This window comes from Engraulis encrasicolus, chromosome 11, assembly GCF_034702125.1.
Source record: "Engraulis encrasicolus isolate BLACKSEA-1 chromosome 11, IST_EnEncr_1.0, whole genome shotgun sequence".
NCBI classification, from domain to species: domain Eukaryota; kingdom Metazoa; phylum Chordata; class Actinopteri; order Clupeiformes; family Engraulidae; genus Engraulis; species Engraulis encrasicolus.
The window spans coordinates 11,449,559-11,471,977 of record NC_085867.1 but is presented as its reverse complement, the minus strand read 5'-3'; the positions used below and the strand labels follow the sequence as shown (position 1 = coordinate 11,471,977).

The following is a 22,419-nucleotide window of genomic DNA, read 5'->3' as shown; positions in this document are numbered from 1 at the left end:
GGAAAAATAAAACCCTTCACTCTCCAGATGAATAGGAATAAGAAGTACTTCACTTAAATGTAATTTGAGTTACTTTTAATTAGCTATCATCTGGATAATTCAATGTTTCTTTTCCTTGGATATTGTACTCCAACCTCTATATCTTGCACCACCATCCATTGATCAGATTGTAAAAGTAAAAGTAAAACAGTGGAAATGCTGTGTGCAATCCAGCACAATCTTTAATTTCTGGCAGATTGTTATATTACTTTTCATGGCTTTTTGTCTCAGTCTTTTTTTTTTTTTTTTACTCAGTAGGCTAAGGCCAGGTTCCAGTGTTACCTAGGCCTATTGGGTCAAAATGCAAGTATAGGCCTACAAGTAAAAGTATTAATTTAAAAACCTACTCAAAAAGTGCAAATAACTCATAAAAGCTACTCAAGTACAATACTTGAGTAAATGTAATTAGTTACTTTCCTGACTGTGTAATCACAGCCCCTTTCTTTTGCAGTATGCCCCTAGAGATTTGAGTATCTGGTATCTGTGAGTGTGATCATTACGCGCAGGCATTTTTAAGGACAGCCCTGATTTCCGAGAAGGACCCCTTCAGTATTGTTTACGTTTTCATGCCATTCATTCAACCGATGTGCGTTTCCTCCGTACAGTCTGTCCCAACTACACTATAGGTAATAATACACGTGAAACGCAGTAATTACAGTCTTTTTTGTTTCAGCATCTGATATTTCTGAAGACTGCTCCTTGCGTGATTACTTTTAGCAAACGCGATTAGCAGCAACACTACAGGCAAGTTAGCCTACTTTAGGTCTCCTTCGGACGCGCTCTTCTCATTTCTTGTAGTGAAAGACAGATCAGATGCTTCTGCTCTGTTTATTTTATTTATTGCCTTATTTTATTGCGTGCCCCAGTAACGTTAGGTAACGTAGTCTCCATAACGTGTATTATTAATGTTGATGATTTTTGATAATGCTTAAATGTTATGTAGGCTAAACTGTCATGATTCATAGTTTGAATGATTGAGGATAGAACCAAGTCCTCTGCATTGCAGTCACATTGCCAGGATCTAGCTCTCCATGTTGGAATGTGTTTGATTATTGCACTTCAAAAAATATGATTAACCAAATGGTGGAGTTGCAGTCCTTCTAATTTCTAATAGCCTGGTTTCAATAGTCCCAAATACCTTATAAGTCAGTGATCAGAATAGCAAAGTCCACACAATGTCATTGTTGAATTACTTTAAACGAAATGCAGGCAGACCATAGACTCAATGCAGTCTATGAGACAGACTAGGTTCCATTTCAACCCAGTTATGGTAATTCTATCAATGTTAATACATGTGGCTTATTATTAGTGGTGTCACCTTTCCAAAAACTTGCCATACTTTCTTTGACAGCGGCTGGCTATGGCAACTCGCCGGGCACTGAAGGCTGTTCTCATTGACCTGAGTGGCACGCTCCACATAGAGGACGCGGCGGTGCCTGGGGCACAGGAGGCTCTGGCGAGGCCAGTCACACACACACACACACACACACACACACACACACACACACACACACACACACACACACACACACACACACACACACACACGAGGCTTTGGTAAGGCCAATCACAGACACACACACGCACACACACACACAAGGCTGTGGTAAGACCGGTCACACACACACACACACACACACACACACACACACACACACACACACACACACACACACACACACGACACACACACACCAAGTGTAATGCTTAACATGCTGAGCATGCTTCATTTGCCAATCTTCAGCAGACTGACATAGCCTACTTGTTAAAAAGCCTGAATTTTGGCCAGGCACTGGACTGCTACGTTGGCGACCCGGATTCATTTCCCGATCCTTCTCTGTCTCTCTCTCCCACCTCGCTTCTTGTCTCTCCTCCGCTGTCCTATCTGAAAAAAAATAAACCGCCCCCAAAATATTTTTTAAAAGTCTTAATTTTGCTACCTTACTCTAGCCTGGCGACGCCATCCTATGTACCGGTACTCCACCCAAAGATTTTGGCTCCGCACATAGTCTGGCAAAAGCCTCAAGCTCGGTTCTCTCAGTGTTTAGCCAATCAGCAAACAGAGAGTGGTGACGCAGACCTCACCCGTGAAGTCTGTTACTGATTGGTTAAGGTAACACTATTCACACTTTTGTTTTGTTATTTATGCTTTTGCAACGGTATATCGTAACAGTCATGCTAATAAAGCACAATGTGGGTTTTAATTTGAATTCGGATCTCCAATGAATGCAAATGGCAGAGTGCAATCAGACCATCTCCCACCATCCACGGAGACGGATTCCTCTTGGCTTTTGCCAGACTGATTGACGGAGTCAACAGTCAGCTTTTCGGCCAGGCTAACATTACTCTAGACAGGACAGCTGAAATGACTCTGGGCAGAGGATATGTGTCCAAATCTTGTGCGCAAGTTTCCAGTGTCTGGGAAAGATGTTGTACACTTCGACTTCGAGTGAAAATGTATTCATTTAATGAAAAGCATGGAAATGTGAAGAATAATCCTGATTGCATTGTGGTTCACAGTGGCCTGAATAAATTTGTTTTCCTATCAGGTTGAGGAGTGCCCCAGTTGCGGTGAAGTTTGTCACAAACACCACTAAGGAATGCAAGCGGAACTTGCTGGAACGCCTCCACAAGTTAAACTTCGACATCAAGGAGCAGGAGATTTTCACCTCACTGACAGCAGCTCGCAACCTGCTGGAGCAGAGGAAAGTGCGCCCCCTGCTGCTGGTAGAGGACAGTGCCTTGGAGGACTTCTCAGGTCAGTGGATTCCTACATGTCGGCCTGTCGATACATGGGTTTCCCGTTTGTAAACGATCCTTGGCTGTGCACTGTTCAACCTCTGATTGTTGGAAACTGCTGTCACTCAAAAAATGCGCCCACATGGTTGGCTGCTTAGCATCTTGCCCCTCTTCACATCGCGAATATTTGTAAATCTATAGAAGGGGACAAACGGGTCAGTTGTCCTGGTCCCAGGGAAAGGATGGGGGTTGGCAGAATTGGGACCCTATTATATTGACCGTGGGCCCTTTCTGATGATTTTGTCCTGGGCCTGGTGAAAGCTGTCAGCTGCCCTGCTGCCTGTATGCCTTGTGGATCTCCACACCCGGAATCATCACATTGTCACTATGTGTGGACAAATCTGAAGGTCCATTGGATGATTATAGCTAGCTGTTCAGGGATGGGGAACCTTTTTCATTCAAAGGGTCACATCTAATTCCTCTTAGGGCAGTAAAGGTCCTCCGAGGGCGGTCATGTTATCCAAAGGGGTTTAAGTTGGAAGCAACTGGACTGTTTAGACCTTTGTTCTGAGTTTAAAGTTCAGAGTTCAGAATTTGAATCATCTTGTGTGTCTGCAGGTATCGAGACATCAGATCCCAATGCTGTGGTGATCGGACTGGCACCTGAGCACTTTAATTATCAGATGCTCAACAATGCTTTTCGGTAAACTTCCTACAGTGTGTGTGTGTGTCATGCATTTACTATATATGGGTTATACATTTTTGTTTTCTCCTGACTGTGCGAAACTAGCTGCGCAGAACTCAACCTCTGAATGTTGGAAACCGCTGTCTGTAAAACAATTAGCTCACGTGGTTGGCTGCCAGTGTTTTGCCCCTCCTCACAACACTGTGTTGATAAACAAAAAAAACATCTTTGCTGTGGAACATACCAAGCACCTGGAAAACTATGCAGGCAAACGGTGCATGATTAGTACACTGTACATAAGGCATTGAATCACACTGAAAATGCTGCAGTGTTAGAATGTCCACACTTACTAATACAAATGGTACATGAAAGTGCCAAGTCTCAACCATTTCATCCCAATAGATGAGACATTTTACCTTTCCTTACAGTTGTGATATTCCATTAAATGTTGTAATGTAAATGTAATGTGTGTTCTCACCTCACAAGACTCATCCTGGATGGCGCCCCCCTCATTGCCATCCACAAAGCGCGGTACTACAAGCGTAAGGACGGGCTGGCTCTGGGGCCGGGCCCGTTTGTCACGGGTCTGGAGTACGCCACCGACACCAAGGCCACCGTGGTGGGCAAGCCGGAGAGGACCTTCTTCCTGGAGGCGCTCAGGGACCTGGGCTGCACACCAGAGGAGGCCATCATGATCGGAGACGTGAGTGATAAGTGTGATGGCACTACAATATTTATTTATTTATTTATATTTCTTTTCTCTATTCTATCTATATCTCTATTTATTTATATTTATAAGTCTTTTTTTAAGTGTTTGGGGCTTTTTAGCCTTTATTATTATTATAGGGCAGTGTGAGAGTAGACCGGAAATGACTGGGAGAGAGAGATGGGGCAGGGTTGGGAAATGGATTCGAACCGGGGTCCCCGTGGGCAATGTAAGCCCAAATGTGGGGGGCTTAGCCCCCATGTTTATAAGTCTTTTATAACTTTATTATACGATAGGACAGTGAAGCAGTGACAGGAAACAAATGGGAGAAAGAGATGTGGGGAAGGGTTGGCATAGGACCCGGTCCGGAATCGAACACGGGTTGTGATGGCCTGAGATGTGGACTTGTGACTTGGACTTGAGTCAGACTTGAGTCACAAATTGATGACTTGAGACTTGACTTGGCAATATAAGGAAGGACTTTTGACTGAACTCAGACCTGTACGCTATTGACTCAAGGCTTGACTTGGCAGTTTTATGGCATGTCAAGTCAAAATATATTTCATTTTCTGCATTTCTATGTGAAAATGTTCCATGAAAAAAATTAAATTGAAATGATTTGGCCTTAACCAGTACAGTACCAGGTGGCCTACTACTGGTGAATACGACTGGCAAAGGGGGCAATGCCTAGCGGTGTGAAGAGGTAATGAATTTATGACCAACATTTGTTGTCAACATTGTGCATAGAATACATGGTGACTTGTTAAGGACTTCGTAAAAAATGAGACTTGGACTTGATTTGGCTTTGGTATGACTTGGACTTGACTTGGTCAAATGTGTCGAAGTTGAGCAATAACATAATGTGCCCTGTCTTCCAGGCCACCACACAACAGGCTGGATTTACATTCTTCATTTATTCCTGTTGACTGTGTTTGCACGTGTGTCAAACCATGTTGTTACGTATGTGATCACAGGATGCAAGGGATGATGTGGGAGGTGCTCAGAACACCGGGATGCGTGGGATACTTGTGCAAACGGGTGAGACAGACTGTCTTCATATTTGTGTGTACACACAACAGACTATGATGTACTTTGAAAAAAAAAAGAGACCCAGTTGTATCGTGCAGTTCTTAGCTGTAAATGCAGCAGCGCAAATCTAAAACGACTGTCAGTGATATATTTAACTCAAACACTCAAACTCATAATTTTTACCGTATTACTTACCATTTCATTCAAACATTATTTGTACTGATAATAATTATGCAATTGGTCTTATCAACACAAACACATTACATAAGTATTCCGATCTTCTCTTAGTCAATATTAGTTGGTATTTACATTCATTATATCTATCCTCAGGCAAATACAGAGCTGGAGATGAGGGTAAGATCAGCCCAGCGCCATACCTGACCTGTGAGAGTTTCCCTCAGGCAGTGGAGCACATTCTTCAAACCCTCAAGGCTGACTGACACTTCTGTTGAAGGAGGAGATTGTGCACATCCCAGGTGCAGGACAAAGGCTGAAGTAGTTTTTGGAGTGAGAAGTCCGCACACTTAAAATCCTTTTTTGTTTTTTTTATTATTTCATGGCTGGATTACGTTTCGGAAGACTGTTGAAGTCGAAACGTAATCCAGCCATGAAGTAATAAAAATACAAAAAAAGGATTTTAAGTGTGTAGACTTCTCACTCCGAAAAGACTGAGACGTCTGACTTGGCCAATTTGTTGTGCGCTAAACTCAGTTCAAACACAAGGACGGTAAAGATTGCAGATTGAAGAAATCTGTAGTTTGAATAAGACACCTAAACAACATGTATTTACCCTGCGCCATCTGTGCCTGGTTCTTGGCTCTCTGTTCAACTTTTTTTGCAGCTTTAAGCTGGCAGGTACATTGGAGATGACCCATAGGATGGTAATCAGGAGGGAAAAAATGGTCAATGAATCAGAGTTTAACAGTTTTTTCTGTGTACATAAAAGTGTCATCAGTGCTCTCCGTTTGATGACTAAATTATAACAATGCAGCAAAAACATCTGTACTGCAGTGCACAGGTAGAAATACAGTGATTATGTCCATATCTAGTATCCACATAATCATAATCACTGTGCAGGTGGATTGATTAGTTTGGTCACCATTTATTGGTAGATTTGGCACTTGCGCTATGGAAGTCTGACATTTAAAATTATTTCATTTGTTTATGTGTAATGTAATTACTCTGGAAAACAGACTTTAAATCATGTGAATATTGAAGTTGCCATTCTAGCCATCTTCAAAGATACAGTATGTATACCATTATGTAGGCGTTTAAGTGCATGAAAATGTGTTTTCAACTGATTAAACAATATTGACAGTGCATTGACAAATATAAAAGTTTATTTATTATTTGTGGTCATAATGTTTTTCATTAGCTTGTTATATTTTTTTTGCAAGCGGTAAAAGGAAATTAGCTCCGCAATAAATAACACTGTGACAGTCTTTAAATCGTTTGAGAGACTATAAATGTCAATAACAGTCTTGAAAAGGGTGTGTGTTTGTGTCTACACTGATCTACAGTGAAATACTTGGTCTTAAGGTAGTGTGTGTGTACGCACGTGTGTGTGTGGGTTCTGCATCATACAGACTCGTACTCCCTCTCCCAGGCTGCATACTTCTCCTTCAGGTTCCTGGCTGAGGGTTTGGTGTGAGTGATGACTTCCAGGAAGTCTGCCGTGGTCACCGTTTCCAGATGGATGGTTGGCATCCTGGAATCACCTGTGGCCATAGGTCAACACCACTGGTTAATCTCATTAAACTTTTCTTAAAAGGTGCACTGTGTAAGATTTTAAGATTTTTAGTTTAGTTTCCAGAATTTATGCTACCCAGTCACTAATGTTACCTTTTTCATGAATACTTACCACCACCATCAAATTCTAAGTATTCATTATGACTGGGAAAATTGCATTTTTCATACATGAAAAGAGGGATCTTCTCCATGGTCCGCCATTTTGAATGTCCAGAAACATTTTTAGCTGCAAAAATGACTGTACTTGGGCCATACTAGAAAATATTAGTTTACTACTTAGTAAACTTTCATGAAAAGATCAAATTTGGCAATAGGCAACCCAGTTTCAATGAGCAGCATAGTTGCAGTACCTTTTTTGACCATTTCCTGCACAATGCACCTTTAAACTTTTAGTGAGCAAAAAGCAAATCGTAAGTCCAGTGTGCTGTGATTTGTCAACTTTGTTTTCTGGATTACTTGTGTTTATGACCGCATTATCAACACCTGGACATTAACCTTGGTCGTGACTCGTGATAGCGCATTGCTGTGCAGTCACTTGGCCATTTCTATGCATTCTGGTTAGAATTTTCTAACCAGAATGCATCATAATTTTGCATTGCACATGCGTTCTACTCGGTCGGCGCAGCACTGCCTCATCACGAACGAGCATATTGGCTGTGCATAAGAACTGTATTACTTCATAATGGACTCATCTTGAAAAAATGGTGACCACTCACCCTCTCTGTGGTTTTCCAAGGCGTCAAAGATTTTCCGAACCGGCCTCATGGCTGTCTCCTTGCAAACCAGTCTGATATCGGAGCCGGAATACCCCTCGGTTTCCTGCAGTGAACAAGAACAATGTAATGCTCTGTGACATCACGAGATTTCTGAAGTAGCTTCCTTGGGAACACATCTACAGTACATCATACAATACAATACAACATGTATTTATATACCGCAGTATCACAACTATTAAGTGGACTCAAAGCGCTTTCAAAATACACATACACAGACACACACACACACATTCACACATCAGCTCTGGAGGCTGCCATATGGCACCAATTGTTCGGGGTTCACGTGAGAAAGTGCAGACACATGCACACACGCATAGACACAAACAAAGACCGTAATAAAAGTCCTTACAAATGACACAGGTGAAGTGGAAAGCACCTTTTTGGAATTTAAAGTACAGTCTAAGCTAAGCCACGAGACAGACAAATGTTGGATGTACTGTATGTCAATGACACCCCTGAATGTTAGCCGATGCTCCCATAGACATGAACTCAGATGGGGGTGGCGTTTTGATCTGTTGGCTAAGCGGAACAGTACCATTACAGTGGGGAGCCGGGTTTGATTCCTGATAATTCCCTATGTGTCTCTTCTCCCCACCCGTCTCTTCCCAACACTGTTCTGGATCAATAACAAAGTTGTGCAAGACCAAAAATATTTCAAAAAGACATTTCTGCAGATGTGTAGGGCAGGTTAGGGGCAGTCATGGGTAAGCGGCTGGTTAGGGTGTCAGACTTGTAGCTCAAAGGTTGTCTGTTCGACTCCTGATATGCCAGGAGCGTGTTCCATTCTCCACACTCTGCACTGTGTACTGTGATACAGTGCACTTTCCACTCTCAACTTAACAGCTAAATTTGAGGGTGAAGTGCAGGTCCAATTCACGTTCTGTCTGATACACTTCACGGAAATGACGGTTGTCGCGTGTCATCAGAGTTTACCAACCGCCAATATACAATTCATCACGGAAGACACTGTTCCTTATGTTGACAATTTTTAAAAGTTACCCCTTTCTCTTATACACATGGCTATTGTCTTTGGAATCAAAGCTATGCTGTCATCACAGAGATTCGGCAGTTTGACCAATCAACCAATCAACCAGTTTGACACTCAACCAGAGAGGAAACTACGTAACAAACATGGCGGCCGTTGAGTGCGAAAAGTGTACATAACTCCACACTTCAAAAAATGGCCGGTTTGAGGGCGTTATCCGGGTAGTTTACAGTACACTTCACCGCCGCGATTAGAAATGGAACCGCCCTGCGTACCCAAACACAGTGCGGGAAGGGCGGAAAGTACGAAGATTGGAACAGCCACCAGGTTGGTGGGGGGAGTAATTAACCACTGCTCTCCACCATCCTCCTCCATGACTGAGGTACCCTGAGCATGGTACCGTCCCGCTGGAGGCTGCCCCCTTTTCATTGTGAGCAGTGTGCACTTGTGTGCTGTGGAATGCTGTGTCCCAATGACAATAGGAGTTGGAGTTTCCCAGGTGGGCTTTCACTTTCATGTGTAAATATGGGATGTGCAGATTTTGTTTTTGTATACTACATATTCTGCTGGAAAGGTTAATATATTTTAGGATCAATAAAATACCTCATCTCCACTACTATTTAATTCTCAAACTACACTATGTCTACAGTTGAAAGTAGGGGTGTGAATAATAATCGATATGTATCGATGCATTGACCCCACAGCCGACGAATCGAAATTAATTGTTTCGTATCACGAGGCATTCTGAAGTATCGAAAGTAATCGAATCGCTGCCTTAAGAAATCGGTATGGAATCGTATTGTCATGGAAGCTGTGATTTACAGTCCTAGCTGAAAGGCTACTGACCTGTGCCAGGATGTGGTAGTCCAGGTCTGTGCGCAGCTCCACCTCGCCGGTGTTGCTGACGGGGGGCAGCCAGTGTTGGATCATGGCCCGGCGGGCTGGAGTGGAGGGCAGCCCCACCAGGATCCTCTTCTCCAGGCGCCGAAGCATGGCATGGTCCAGCTCCCTACCGGATCAGAAACACATTATATTACATTACATTGGCAGCCCTTAGCACAGAGCCTATCTTATAACCCTACTGTCACCAAAACTGTAATGCCTACCGGATCAGAAACACATTACATTACATTACATTAGGCAGGCGCTTTTTAACCAAAGCGACTTGCAATCGTAATTGACATAATCATAGCCAACATCACTAGCAGATACGAAGTGCACAGGAAAAATACATAAAAATAAGTGCAGGTGCAAAGGGTCTCAGTGTTTTTTTTCTCCTTTCTTTTTTTAAAGTAAACTAGAGTACACACACATACACATCATGTCAAGAGTCTGGCCAGGGACTAACTCATTGTACATTACATTACACAGCCTGGAAGAAGGTCTACACGGCACAGTCCGAAACATGGCTTTTGAACCTGTTTTAATACGAACAATCTTTATATACTGCTTTAATGCAGATAATAACATTGCTATGACATTGTAGAAATTCATTGCCATTGTGGTGACATTAAAGTTATAACAGAGCCTCAGAATTATACCCCTCACCCATGCAAGGGGGCAACCCCAAATGGTGCTGCAAGGGAGCAGTGTGGCGGGACAGTACTATGCTCAGGGTACCTCAGTCATGGAGGAGGATGGGAGAGAGCACTAGTTTATTGCTCCCCCCCTAGCGAGTCGGGAGTCGAAGCCGTAACCTTTGGGCTACAAGTCTGACACCCTAAGTCAAGTCAAGTCAAGTCAAGTTTATTGTCAATTTCTTTACATGCACTGGTCATACAAAGAATTTGAAATTGCGTTTCTTGCTCTCCCATGCAGACATAGACTAATCTAGGTAAGGACATAGACAGTATAGACATAGACAGTACTCATACATGGACATAGACAGTATGGACGTAGACATTGCTCATACAGACATTTAAAGTGCAAGACTGGACAACAGAAGACTTGTAGAGAACATACATTAAGAGGAGGTATTTTGTTGTGCTTTTTCTAAAAGTCCTTTATAGCGTTCTGACATAGTAATAGTAGCATTTGAAGAAAATAAATAATTAAAAAAGGTTTTTTTTTTTTTTTTTTTTTTTTTTTTTTTTTTTTTTAAATACACCAGCAGCAGTATGTGTGTGTGTGTGTGTTTGTATGTGTTTTGTGTGCGTGTGTGTGTGTGTGTGTGTGTGTGTGTGTTTAGTGCAGATAACTGCTTACCTATGACTGCACTGAAAAGAAAATGAAAAGCTTTTTATCAAAGAAGACAAAGAGTAGCCTTGGGATCTCACCCTGCAGGTGAATGGCTGGTTGACTGATCACCTGGTTGAATTGGACAGGTAAAACAAGGTCATTTGGAATATGTGGCCCTTGATTGTAACAAATAAATCCATTTTGCCGATCACTGCTCTCTAATGAGGTCACTGACGCCGCATGAAGATGACGTGCATGTAAAGCTCTTGCCCAGGCATGTGTATTTTGCCAGTAAAGCAGCACTGTGTGTGTGTGTGTGCGATGTGGATGTGGTGTACTTCCTCACCAGGGCAAGTTGGAGGCTGCCAGTACGAAGACCAGGTCATCAGACCGCGCCAGGCCATCCATCTGCACCAGCAGCTCTGTCTTCATTCGCCGGCTGCCCTCATGCTCTCCTCTGGAACACACGCGTGCGCACGCACGCACGCACACACACACACGATCATTCCTTTGATCCTAAATGTTTTGCTGCGTAGATTTTTTTTTATTACACCTTCTTTCTCTGTGCTGCTGTGTGGTGTATCTGTTGTGCTTGACCATTTCTATCTCTGAGCTGCTCTCTATCGTTCATGTTGTGAATGTCCTTCATGAATTTGTTTGTTTGTGTGTTTGTGTGTAAACTCACCCGAGTCCCAGGCCTCTCTGGCTCATCACAGACTCCAGCTCGTCCAGGAAGATGGTGGACGGGGCGTGGAACCGAGCAAGCTCAAACAGCACCTGCCAGAGCAAGAGAGCACACAAAAAAACACAGGTATTGATTTAAATTGTAGTATCAGCAGCCGACACAGGGCCGCTGACAGCCTTGGCTAGGCCCAGGACAAAATAATTTCAAAGGGCTGCCCCTCTCAGCTTACAATGTATTGGGGGGACCCAATTATGTTGTTATGGAGGTGACCCAAAATGTTTTATGGGCAGTCATGGTTAAGCAGTTAGGGCGTCAGACTTGTAGCCCATAGGTTGCCGGTTTGCAAGGTTGGTGGGGGGAGTAAGTTATTAGCCAGAGCTGTCCCCCATCCTCCTCCATGACTGAGCATGTTGCCGTCCCGCAGCACTGCTCCCTTTCGGACGCCAATCGGGGGCTGCCGCATTGCACGGGTGAGGCATAAATGCAATTTTGTTGTGTGCAGTGTGCACTTGTGTGCTGTGGAGTGCGGTGTCCCAATGACAATGGGAGTTGGAGTTTCCCAGTTGGCCTTTCACTTTGTTGTGAATACATGGGTGTGCTGGCCTATTATGCAATTTAGCGGTATGAACGCCAACTATTGGTTCCACCACAAGTTTCAACGTCATCAATGGTGTGGTGCCAAACTATGCATACTGTATATTGTATTTTTTGTATTTTTACATTTCATATAGCCTGGCTTTCCGGCAGTGGAGCTTCTAGACCAAAATTACCAGGCGGGCCTAAGTGGGGCCCGTGTTTTTTCAGCGGGTGGACACATAAATTGGCAAAAGAGATCAATGTTATGAATAAAGTATTTAATATACAAAAAGGTACATCATGTAATGTCATGTCATGTCATATCATGTGTTTAGAAATTAATATTCAAGTAATTGGCTGTTCGGCAAAGTCTATGTCCTTACCTAGATTAGTCTATGTCTGTATGGGAAAGCAAGAAATGTAATTTCAAATTCTTTGTATGACCAGTGCATGTAAAGAAATTGACAATAAAACCTACTTGACTTGACTTGACTTGACAAAGGGGCCACAACAGGGGTCAGGAGGAAATCTACGGGGGCCCTGGCCCCTGTCTAGAGCTGCCCATGCAAGTTGGCAGGCTAGTCAGCAGTGGTATGAACATTGTCCTGTACTGTATGTCCGTAGTGTCGTGTGCCACTGACCCGTACAAGCTTCTCAGAGTCCCCTCTCCACTTGCTGACGATGCTGGAGGCGGAGATGTTGAAGAAGGTGGTGTTGCACTCTGTGGCCACCGCCTTGGCCAGCATGGTCTTACCTGTGCCTGGAGGGGAGGGAGGAGGAAGGAGGAAGGAAGGAGGAGTGCAGAGGGCAGTATTTAGTGAGGGTGGCGTTGGTGGACACCAGGGGTGGGGAACCTATGTCTCCAGGGCCGTTTACCGCCCTTGAAGTCGTTTTATCCGTCCCCCGATATCATTTTAATGTTATTACAGTAGGCCTAAAGTGCAGGGGGAAATGTTGGTTTGTGTTCATGGAGGAATTGGAAGTGAAAGTGAAAGAAAGCCCATTGGGAAACTCCAACTCCCATTGTCATTGTGACACAGCACTCCACAGCACACAAGTGAACACTGCACACTGCACACAGCGAGATTGCATTTATGCCTCACCCGTGCAAGGGGGCAGCCCTCAGTGGCGCCCCATGGGGAGCAGTGCGGTGGGACGGTACCATGCTCAGGGTACCTCAGTCATGGAGGAGGATGGGGGAGAGCACTGGTTGATTACTCCCCCCACCAACCTGGCGGGTCGGGAGTCGAACCGGCAACCTCTGGGATGCAAGTCTGACGCCCTAACCGCTCACCCATGACTGCCCATAAGTGGCCCCTCGAATGAAAAAGATTCCCCACTCCTGATATACAGTATAGACATATCGCAATGACGCAATGATGTCACTTTATCAAGTTCTCATAACTACATGAACACACATTCACGATCGTTAAGTTGGTAGATGGTGGGTGGCAGTGGGTGGTTTGTAAAAAAAAAAAAAATCACATCACAACAACAAACAAAGAAAACAAAAAACAAACCAACCAACCAAACTAAATATATATCCAAAAATATATCTATAGATACAGCTATGTCTGTAGTAAGTTTAGTAAGACACAAATTCGATTACAATGAAGCCACCGGAGAGAAAAGAGATGGAAAATTCCATGCTTTTTGAAATGACTCTTGAGAAAAGTTTGTATTATAACCATGGAACCGTCCAGTTCTACAATGTAGACTACTGGCACTGTCTCACACATACGGTCCTGCATGCTCATATGTAGGAATAATATGTTGTAAGAAATATTCTGTAAGGAAGTCAGGGCCGCTGCTAGGATTTCAGAGGCCCTAAGCACAACTGGTTAGGAGGCCCCCCTCATAATTAAATCATAATAATATTAATAGCATTTATTTTTCAAGTCAATCTCAATTTAGGAGGCCCAAATTTTGGGGGCAAAGTGGTTGATGCTCTAAGCGCTCTGCTTACTCTGCTTATGCCAAGCGGCGACCCTGAAGGAAGTGTATGTAAGATACGGTACAACAGTATCCCAACTCTTACACGTGACACGGATAAATTGTTATGTGCCGTGTGGGAACATGTCAAGGCTTCATTATGGATGTTCCCAGATCCCATCCGTCTAGAGAGTGTGGTGGTGAAAGCACGGAAAGCATAAAGCAGCTTTTTGATGATGGGACTATTTTCTTGTCTATAGCAGAGGGCAGCATTCTTTGTCAGTGAGTGAGCCGTGTATGTGCGTCTGTGTGTGTGTGTGTGTGTGTGTGTGCACATGTGTGTGTATCTACTTGAAAGAGAGCGAGTTCATTCAAGAAGATGACATCTTTTTTATACGAGGTAGTACAGGGGAAGCATTTCTGAAATGACAGCTCTCATCTGTCGCGGTCCAGGCGAGGCAAGAATATATAAAAGAACAGAACAGAACAGAGAAGGAAAGAAAAAAGAGATGAAAGGTGAAGGTGAGAGATGGAGGTGAAGCCCACTAGAGTTGTAATGAACATGCCGGAAGAGAAGAGAGGAGAGGAGAGTGCTGACTGACCTGGAGGTCCGTATAACAGCAGGCCTTTCCAAGGCGACAGGATGCCTGTAAACAGCTGTGGATACTGCAGACAGAAATAAATGAAGATCAGGAGGACTAGAACAGTTATTTCATTTCATTTCATAGTTATTTCAGGGTAATAACTGTTTGTTTTTAGTAACAAGAGCAAAATAACCATAGAGTTTCCAGTGCATTGTGGTGACACCCTGATGACTCGCAGCACGGTGACACCAGAGATACTCTAGACAGAGATAAGTCATTTCAGTTCATTTCTGGTATCCACTTTCTGTAGGGTGAACGCCCCTTTAGGAGACCTTCGGTTAGGAGACCTTCGGAGTCCTCAGGTTGAGAATAAATGGAGTCCCCTTAGCACTGTAGATGGCGGTAGCGCATTTCTTGTGCAAACACCTCAAAAATAGAAGAAGAAGGAGGGGACAACGCCCCCTTAGGAGACCCAACTTGAGCACACACTTTTGCATTGGGTGGGCGGGTTTCGAAGCCTCTTTATTACTCCACCCTCTTTGGGGACACTTTGTTGACACACACACACACACACACACACACACACACACACACACACACACACACACACACACACACACACACACACACACACACACACACACACACACACACACACACACACACACACACACACACACACACACACACACACACACAATGCACTGGAAACTGTATGGTTATTTTGCTGTTGTTACTAAAAACAAACAGTTATTATCCTGAAATAACTATGAAATAACTATGAAATTAACACGAAATTACCATCTTATTAGCGATTCGTAAAGTAAAGTGTTACCGACATCACTGCATTCACTGTATTGTCATATGTGGACACTGCAGTCAAATAGAGATATCACAAGATCAAGGCTGGCTATATTAGGAAGTTGTATTATACTGTACATGTGTACGTACATATGCAATGTCTCACAACCAGTGTATATTGTACATGCTGTCTGTCGTGAGTCGTGACGGTAAAAGGCATTCCATACATAGTAGTCTTCACGTCTTTGAGAACTAATGCTACTCTGAACTTTACCAACACAGTACAAAGGAGAATGTATCATCGAATTCTCTATGAGTAAATATAAAATTAAAGTTTGGCTGTGTGTGTGTGTTCCACACAAGGCAAGAGGTTTAACGGCTATACTCCACTACAGTCTTCTAAACTATTCAAGAAAATATTCTTTTTATTTGCCCAATATAAAAGCATCAACACCCTGTTCTGTTTTCCTGAGAACAAAGAAAAACAGAGGTGCCCAAAAGCCTCTTTTCCTCTTGGCCCCATCATCAGTTCTGGGGAGTTTTTCTGAAGGTTTGCAAAAAAGCACAGAGAACCATCTGTATCTTTTTTTTTGGACCTACGACAAAGACAGAGAACAGTGCCAGGCCTGGACTGGTCATCAGGCATACAGGGCATTTTCCCGGTGAGCAAACAGTCCTCAGGGGCTGGTGCTTTTGTTTTTTTCATGTTTGTTTCAAATTTTCCCTTAGAGACCGGCCCACAGTAGATGGGGCGGCCCATCGGTGTATCTCTAATATAAAGTGGACTGAGCCCGTCATTATTATAGTATAGTGTGGAGGTGGGGGTGAGGGGCTGGTCTATGGCAAACATGCCCGGTTCAGTTTGTGTTCCCAGTCCAGCCCTGAACAGCGCTCCCTCTCACTCGATCGCCCCCCGCCTCAAGCCCCCCCCCCCCACAGCACCCCTCGCTATCTCAGCCCCGGCAGCGGCGGGCAGGCGAGGGGGGAGACAAATAATGTTCATATTTTCTTAGTGTCAGAATATGGGACACGCATCACCTGTGCTGGGGCCCAGCTCGCCCTTACACAGGGAAGGAGAGCGGGATGGAGGGAAGAGGGAGGAAGGGGAGGAGGGAGGAGGGGGTGGGTTGATGGTTGGGGCTCGGATTGGGTGGTATTCAAGTATGGATTTAATGTCACAGGGAGAAATACCACGGGCCTTGTTCCCCGCCTGGCTTTTTTTTTTACCCGGGCCGCGTATTCACGAAATCGAAGGCAAGACGTCAGCTTTGAGAAATACCATGGTGCTTAGTGGCCACGCACCTTAATAGGGTAGACGACGGCCTCTTTGACTAATCGCTTGGGAGCCTCCAGGCCGATAATGTCGTCCCAGCGTACGTTGGGGTTGTGTAAATAGATATCCTTTAGGGCAGACAGACAGGAAGCAAAGAGGACAGAAGAGGAGAGAAGAGAGATGGAGCTTAGGCCTGCATTAAAACACATTCTTCTTTATATGGCCTGGCCCCACTCTCAAAGCACTGACACACACACACACACGCACACACGCACACACACACACATGCACACACACGCACGCACTTCTTCATCGACAATGCTGTTTGTTTGTCCTATCCAGAACATCTCTCTCACTCACACACACACACACACACACACACACACACACACACACACACACACACACACACACACACACACACACACACACACACACACACACACACACACACACACACACACACACATTCAGAAATACAATATGAGCAACATTTGTGTAATTTCTTCATAGCCGGCTGGAATAAAAACACATAATTGACAAACACATTACGTTTATGAGCTAAGGAGTAGCAGGGGAGCGGTTGCGCTGACATATTTACTATGAATGGACTCGGCAGGGCTGCTGTTTCTCTGCTGTTGGAGGCCAATGCTAACTACAGTACACAAACGCTCCCATTTAAACATTCAGGTAATACAGTACGGGGGTAATGAGAATCTGGGCTGAGGATAAATATGGTGACTATACTATACACACCACTATAATACAACAATATGAGGAATATAGCCTGGCTGTTACACGACTAAAGTGACGCGTCTTGTCAAGTCAAAACAAGAATCTGTCAAATACCTCTATGTTGTACTGAATCATGCTACAGTACAACAATTACCGGTAGATCTAAGATTCTAATATAATGAATCTCAATGCATCGTATAACATACATTCAAATGTAACAATATTATAACAATAACCATGATACTGGGTCATTGATGTTTTTAAAAGTAGACGTCATTGCGGCGCAACCACAGCGTAGGTCACTATCAGAGTATATCAAGTAGACGTACATCAATTAATTGTGCGTGTTTTTTATATAAAAGATTATAATAATTTGTATTAATAATTCAATAAAATAGTGGCTTTAAGTGTGATTGCACCACCTAAAAACGTGTGGTTGCTGTTAAAAACGTCAATGACCCAAGTGTAGGTACAAATTAAATAAAAGCAATTCAAGTAATGATTTCGGTACCCTGCTGATGACTGCTGCCAGTTCTCTCATCTCTCCATCCATGCCACTCTGACCCAGAGGCTTCAAGAGGCGCTCCTGTCACACACACACACGCACGCACGCACACACACACACACACACACACACACACACACACACACACACACACACACACACACACACACACACACACACACACACACACACACACACACACACACACACGCACGCACACACGGCATCAATGACAAAAAACATAAGGCAAGCCTGATCCCAAGTGCTCAAACATACTGATGTACTATATGTCCCCGACACACTGAAACTGAAAATTCACAAACTTGACTCAACATGATGAGTTGACACATGAGATTGCAATTCAGACCAGCCACCTGGTAAAATTTGATCACAATAGTGGTAAAAAGTGGCTGGTCATTTTTCTCACAACAAAAAATGTACTATTGTCTAGTAAAAGGAATCATTTTTTTGTCAGTAACTGTTAATCCTTATATTGAACCTCTGGTCTAGTACATGCAAATATCAAAACATATGGGGCACTGAAGGTATCACACATATTTTGAAGGAGACTAAATATACAAACAGCAGGCCAGGACAAGTCAACCTCAGTTTCGAGCATGATGAATTTAAATGACAAAATAAACTAGAAATGCATTCTCACAGAAAATGCTGGAAGCGGGCTTGCCTTTGGGGGCAGAGATGAAACAAAGTACTATTGAGAAAACAAAGCTAAAAGAAATCTTGGAAAAACTCCATCCACCCAGTCAGAAGTTATGGGCCAAACAATTCAGCCATCTTGGATTCAGCCATCTTGAAAGTGTTGTAGCTCTGCTACTAAATGACATACATGGTATTTTAAGTTGGCTAAGGAACACTGCATATGATAAAATTTTGAAAATCAACATGGCTTCGAGCGGGATTAGAACTCACAACCTCCATATCTGTAATCCAACCCCTTTGCCATTGATATTAAATGACATACAATACATGATATTTGAAGTTGGCTAAGGAACAATGCATATGATATCATTTTGAAAATCAACATGGCTTCGACTGGGGTTCGAACCTCCAACCCCCATATCCCTAATTCAGCACATTTGCCATTCATACTAAATGATATACATGGCATTTTAAGTTGGCCAAGGAACGCTGCATATGATATAATTTAGAAAATCAACATGGCTTTGACTGGGATTCGAACCCCCAACCTCCATATCTGTAATCCAGCACATTTGCCATGCATACTAAATGACATACATGGCACTTTAAGTTGGCCAAGGAACACTGCATATGATGTAATTTTGAAAATCAACATGGCTTTGACTGGGTTTCGAACCCCCAACCTCAATATCTGTAATTCAGCACATTTGCCATCCATACTAAATGATATACATGTATGGCATTTTAAGTCGGCCAAGGAACGCTGCATATGATATAATTTAGAAAATCAACATTGCTTCGTGTGGGTTTCGAACCCTCAACCTCCATATCTCTAATGCAGCAGCATGCATTACCACTAAGCCAAGCAGCTAATTGTCATGCATAGTCCAGCAAGACTATATTACATTGCATTGCAGAGCTGAACAATGGACTTCTAGAATGCTTGCTCGCACCTGCTCGTTAAGAATGGAATCTTGAGACAGTGACAGTTGAAATGGAATCCTTCACTGGCTGCACCTGTTGTGATTGACTGAAAGACAGTTAGTATTGAGCCTTTAACAGGGGAGAAAATGAGAATGAGTTTTTTGTCTTTACAACATCGTTGTAAAAAAACTAAAAGGAGTTGGCACGTGTCCTTTTCACAGATCGGAGTCATGCTTGTGATGTCTCTAACAGTCTTTGAATGAAGTTTATAGGTTAAATTTTTCAGGCACAAATGGACCTCCGTGTGGGACATGCGCTGATCTCTTGAAAAATGCACTTTTCCAAAGACTGGGATTCTCCATAGAGCCAGGCCTGTTTTTTTTACAAACCTGCCATTTAAAAAGTATTGGGAGTTGGGAGATGAAACTTTCACAATTTGGAGACATCCCATAGAGCTCGCTAACAACGCGTCAACTAAACTTCTAGGTGAAAGTGTTGATGTTTTATGACCGAAAAAGCCTCCTACACTCTAATCTCTAGAGTGGCGGAACTTTGGTTCATGGAGGTTCCACCACTATTTTCAATGGGGACCCAAGCTTTCACAAAATCGCCAAAAACGGGAAAACGACAAGAGACACGGAAAAGCCTATTAGTATACGCGATCTCCAAGCCGAGCCGGTCGTTTTAGTGTTTGAACGGTGTCTCTATCTCGAAAGGCCTAGGAGGAGATCCATTTTCTATTTTTACTGCTGCCCTGCACAAGACCAAGCTATAATAAATAAGAAACAGGACTTAGAGATTACTATAAACGGGCCTTGCTCTGCAAGGGCCATGCTCTGCATGGTCCTTGCTCCGCAAGCCCGCTTAATAAATGAATAAAGAATGGTGAAATACAACAGAAAATGTTGTCTTTGGGACAAGCCTAACTCTACTTCTAGCACAGTTCTTATTTGCAGTTGTTTAATGTTATGGGCATCATCACTTTTCAGTGAAAGGAGTAAGAATTCACACATAGGGTTGACACTACAGAAGTAGAGTAGTAGAGTTAGCTTGGTTCTTGCGCAGACACTTTGTGCATTTTCTCTCAACTTCGTGAGCTCACCATCTGCGTGAGAACCAGGTTAGAGTAGAGTAGAGTACTTTTGTTAATCCTGAAGGAAATGACTGTGTCTGTCAGCTTACATAAATACACAAATATAAAACACACACAGAGACCTAACCCAACAAGGGTGCAAGTCAACTTACAGACGGGTCTGGATATTGGCTGGAGATGTTGGACGGGATGTCATTGGAAGCTCCTTTGATAGCATCCTGAATCAGCTGTCTATAGTCTATTACTGTGCCCTGTGGAGATTAGAAAGGCAAGACAACCTGCAAATGCCATATCACTTTGCAAATATCAAAACATATGGGGCACTGAAGGTATCACACTTGGAGACTAAATATACAAACAGCGGGCCAGGACAAGTCAACCTCAGATGATTTCAACAAAAAAACAAAAATGCATACAGCTAACAGTTCATATATCAAGAATTTTTCAGGAATTTTAATACACTGATGTCTGATATCTGAGAGAGACAGAGAGAAAAAAAGAAAGAGAGAGAGAGAGAGAGAGAGAGAGAGAGAGAGAGAGAGAGAGAGAAAGAGAGACAGAGAGAGAAAGAGAAAGAGAGAAAAAATCACAATGATTTATTCTGGTTCCTGAGGCTGTGTAGAGTTACTCAACAACAATGGCTCAGAAAAGGGGGCACGGCGAGTGCCTATATACATACAAATATATAACTATATTTTTCATTTTCAATAAGTGCCTCACTCTTTTCATGTGATTCCCCTCGCCTGCCTCGTTGATGACGACTGCGGACACATTGAGGCCAAAGTCGGTGCCGTCCGCAGAGGCTGGGGAATGGCCGTTCTCCTTTACAGGCAACAAGATGGAAGACTTAAGTTAAGAAAATGATAAATATCAACACAGTTAAAGGGATTTACACATTTTAAATATCTAAATCATTTTAAGGAACATTTCACATGTCATTGCATTGTCTTAGTAAGATGCAAGGGGGTTAAATGGCTTATTATAGGGAGAAGGAGTGAACATACTGTATAATCTAATTCTAAGGGGATCTGGCTTCTGGGATCTAAAGGATCTGGCTTCTATGTAGAGAGAGAGGGTCCGAGGCACTCTGAAGTCAATATTAAAAGTCCTTTATTTAATACATGGACACCATAAAGCCTGGCTTTTGGCTTTATGGTGTCCATGTATTAAATAAAGGACTTTTAATATTGACTTCAGAGTGCCTCGGACCCTCTCTCTCTACAAGTTTGCAACTTTGGAAACCGATGAGCACCTGAATATTTTCACACTACCCCACAGATGCACTCATCCATTCTCTTCTCTTGATCTGGCTTCTATATTTGTATTTGGCCAGAAGTAATAGTTGAGTCAAACAACTCAATAGTAGTGACTGTCTGTACAGTAGTGTCTCAATGTTGTCTGACAGTATTTGTGTTGGAGCGTGCATGTGAGTGTGTGTGTGTGTGTGTGTGTGTGTGTGTGCACGTGCTTATGTTGTCTGACAGCATTTCTGTTTCAGTGTGCATGTGAGTGAGTGTGTGTGTGTGTGTGTGTGTGTGTGTGTGTGTGTGTGCACGTGCTTATGTTGTCTGACAGCATTTCTGTTTCAGTGTGCATGTGTGGTGCTTGATGTCTTAGTGTACATGCATTGTGTATTGGGTTGTATTAGGGATGCAAATGATTAATCGATTAATTGCATCCCTTGGTTGTATACTTTATGTCTTCCTGTTGGTTGTAACAAGTTATGATGGTGATGAAAACAAATTTCCCTTTGAGGACGATAAAG

At 43.2% G+C, this 22,419-nt stretch overlaps 2 protein-coding genes across 5 annotated transcripts in view; one reads left to right on the top strand and one right to left on the bottom strand.

Annotated features, from left to right (window-relative positions):
- Nucleotides 1–22,419, bottom strand: part of katnal2 (katanin p60 subunit A-like 2) — a 157,788-nt gene that overhangs the window by 132,466 nt on the left and 2,903 nt on the right. For 3 of the 4 annotated variants that reach the window (XM_063209855.1, XM_063209858.1, XM_063209857.1), the window contains exons 6-16: nt 21,375–21,476; nt 20,807–20,905; nt 17,984–18,058; nt 16,767–16,865; nt 14,682–14,745; nt 12,789–12,907; nt 11,572–11,663; nt 11,233–11,343; nt 9,555–9,717; nt 7,664–7,766; nt 6,521–6,916 (exon numbers count right to left, since the gene is read on the bottom strand). In XM_063209855.1, coding sequence (XP_063065925.1) covers nt 6,777–6,916; nt 7,664–7,766; nt 9,555–9,717; nt 11,233–11,343; nt 11,572–11,663; nt 12,789–12,907; nt 14,682–14,745; nt 16,767–16,865; nt 17,984–18,058; nt 20,807–20,905; nt 21,375–21,476 — 1,167 coding nt within the window. In that variant the 3' untranslated portion in view covers nt 6,521–6,776. Of the gene's footprint in view, nt 1–6,520; nt 6,917–7,663; nt 7,767–9,554; nt 9,718–11,232; nt 11,344–11,571; nt 11,664–12,788; nt 12,908–14,681; nt 14,746–16,766; nt 16,866–17,983; nt 18,059–20,806; nt 20,906–21,374; nt 21,477–22,419 lie in introns of those variants that run through there. The other variant, XM_063209856.1, reaches the window with a different exon arrangement.
- Nucleotides 572–6,881, top strand: hdhd2 (haloacid dehalogenase-like hydrolase domain containing 2). The gene is made up of 8 exons (XM_063209860.1): nt 572–665; nt 1,391–1,500; nt 2,589–2,797; nt 3,397–3,481; nt 3,950–4,166; nt 5,144–5,207; nt 5,529–5,674; nt 6,785–6,881. The coding sequence occupies exons 2-7, from the start codon at nt 1,400–1,402 to the stop codon at nt 5,636–5,638; spliced, it is 786 nt and encodes a 261-aa protein (XP_063065930.1). The 5' UTR covers nt 572–665; nt 1,391–1,399; the 3' UTR covers nt 5,639–5,674; nt 6,785–6,881.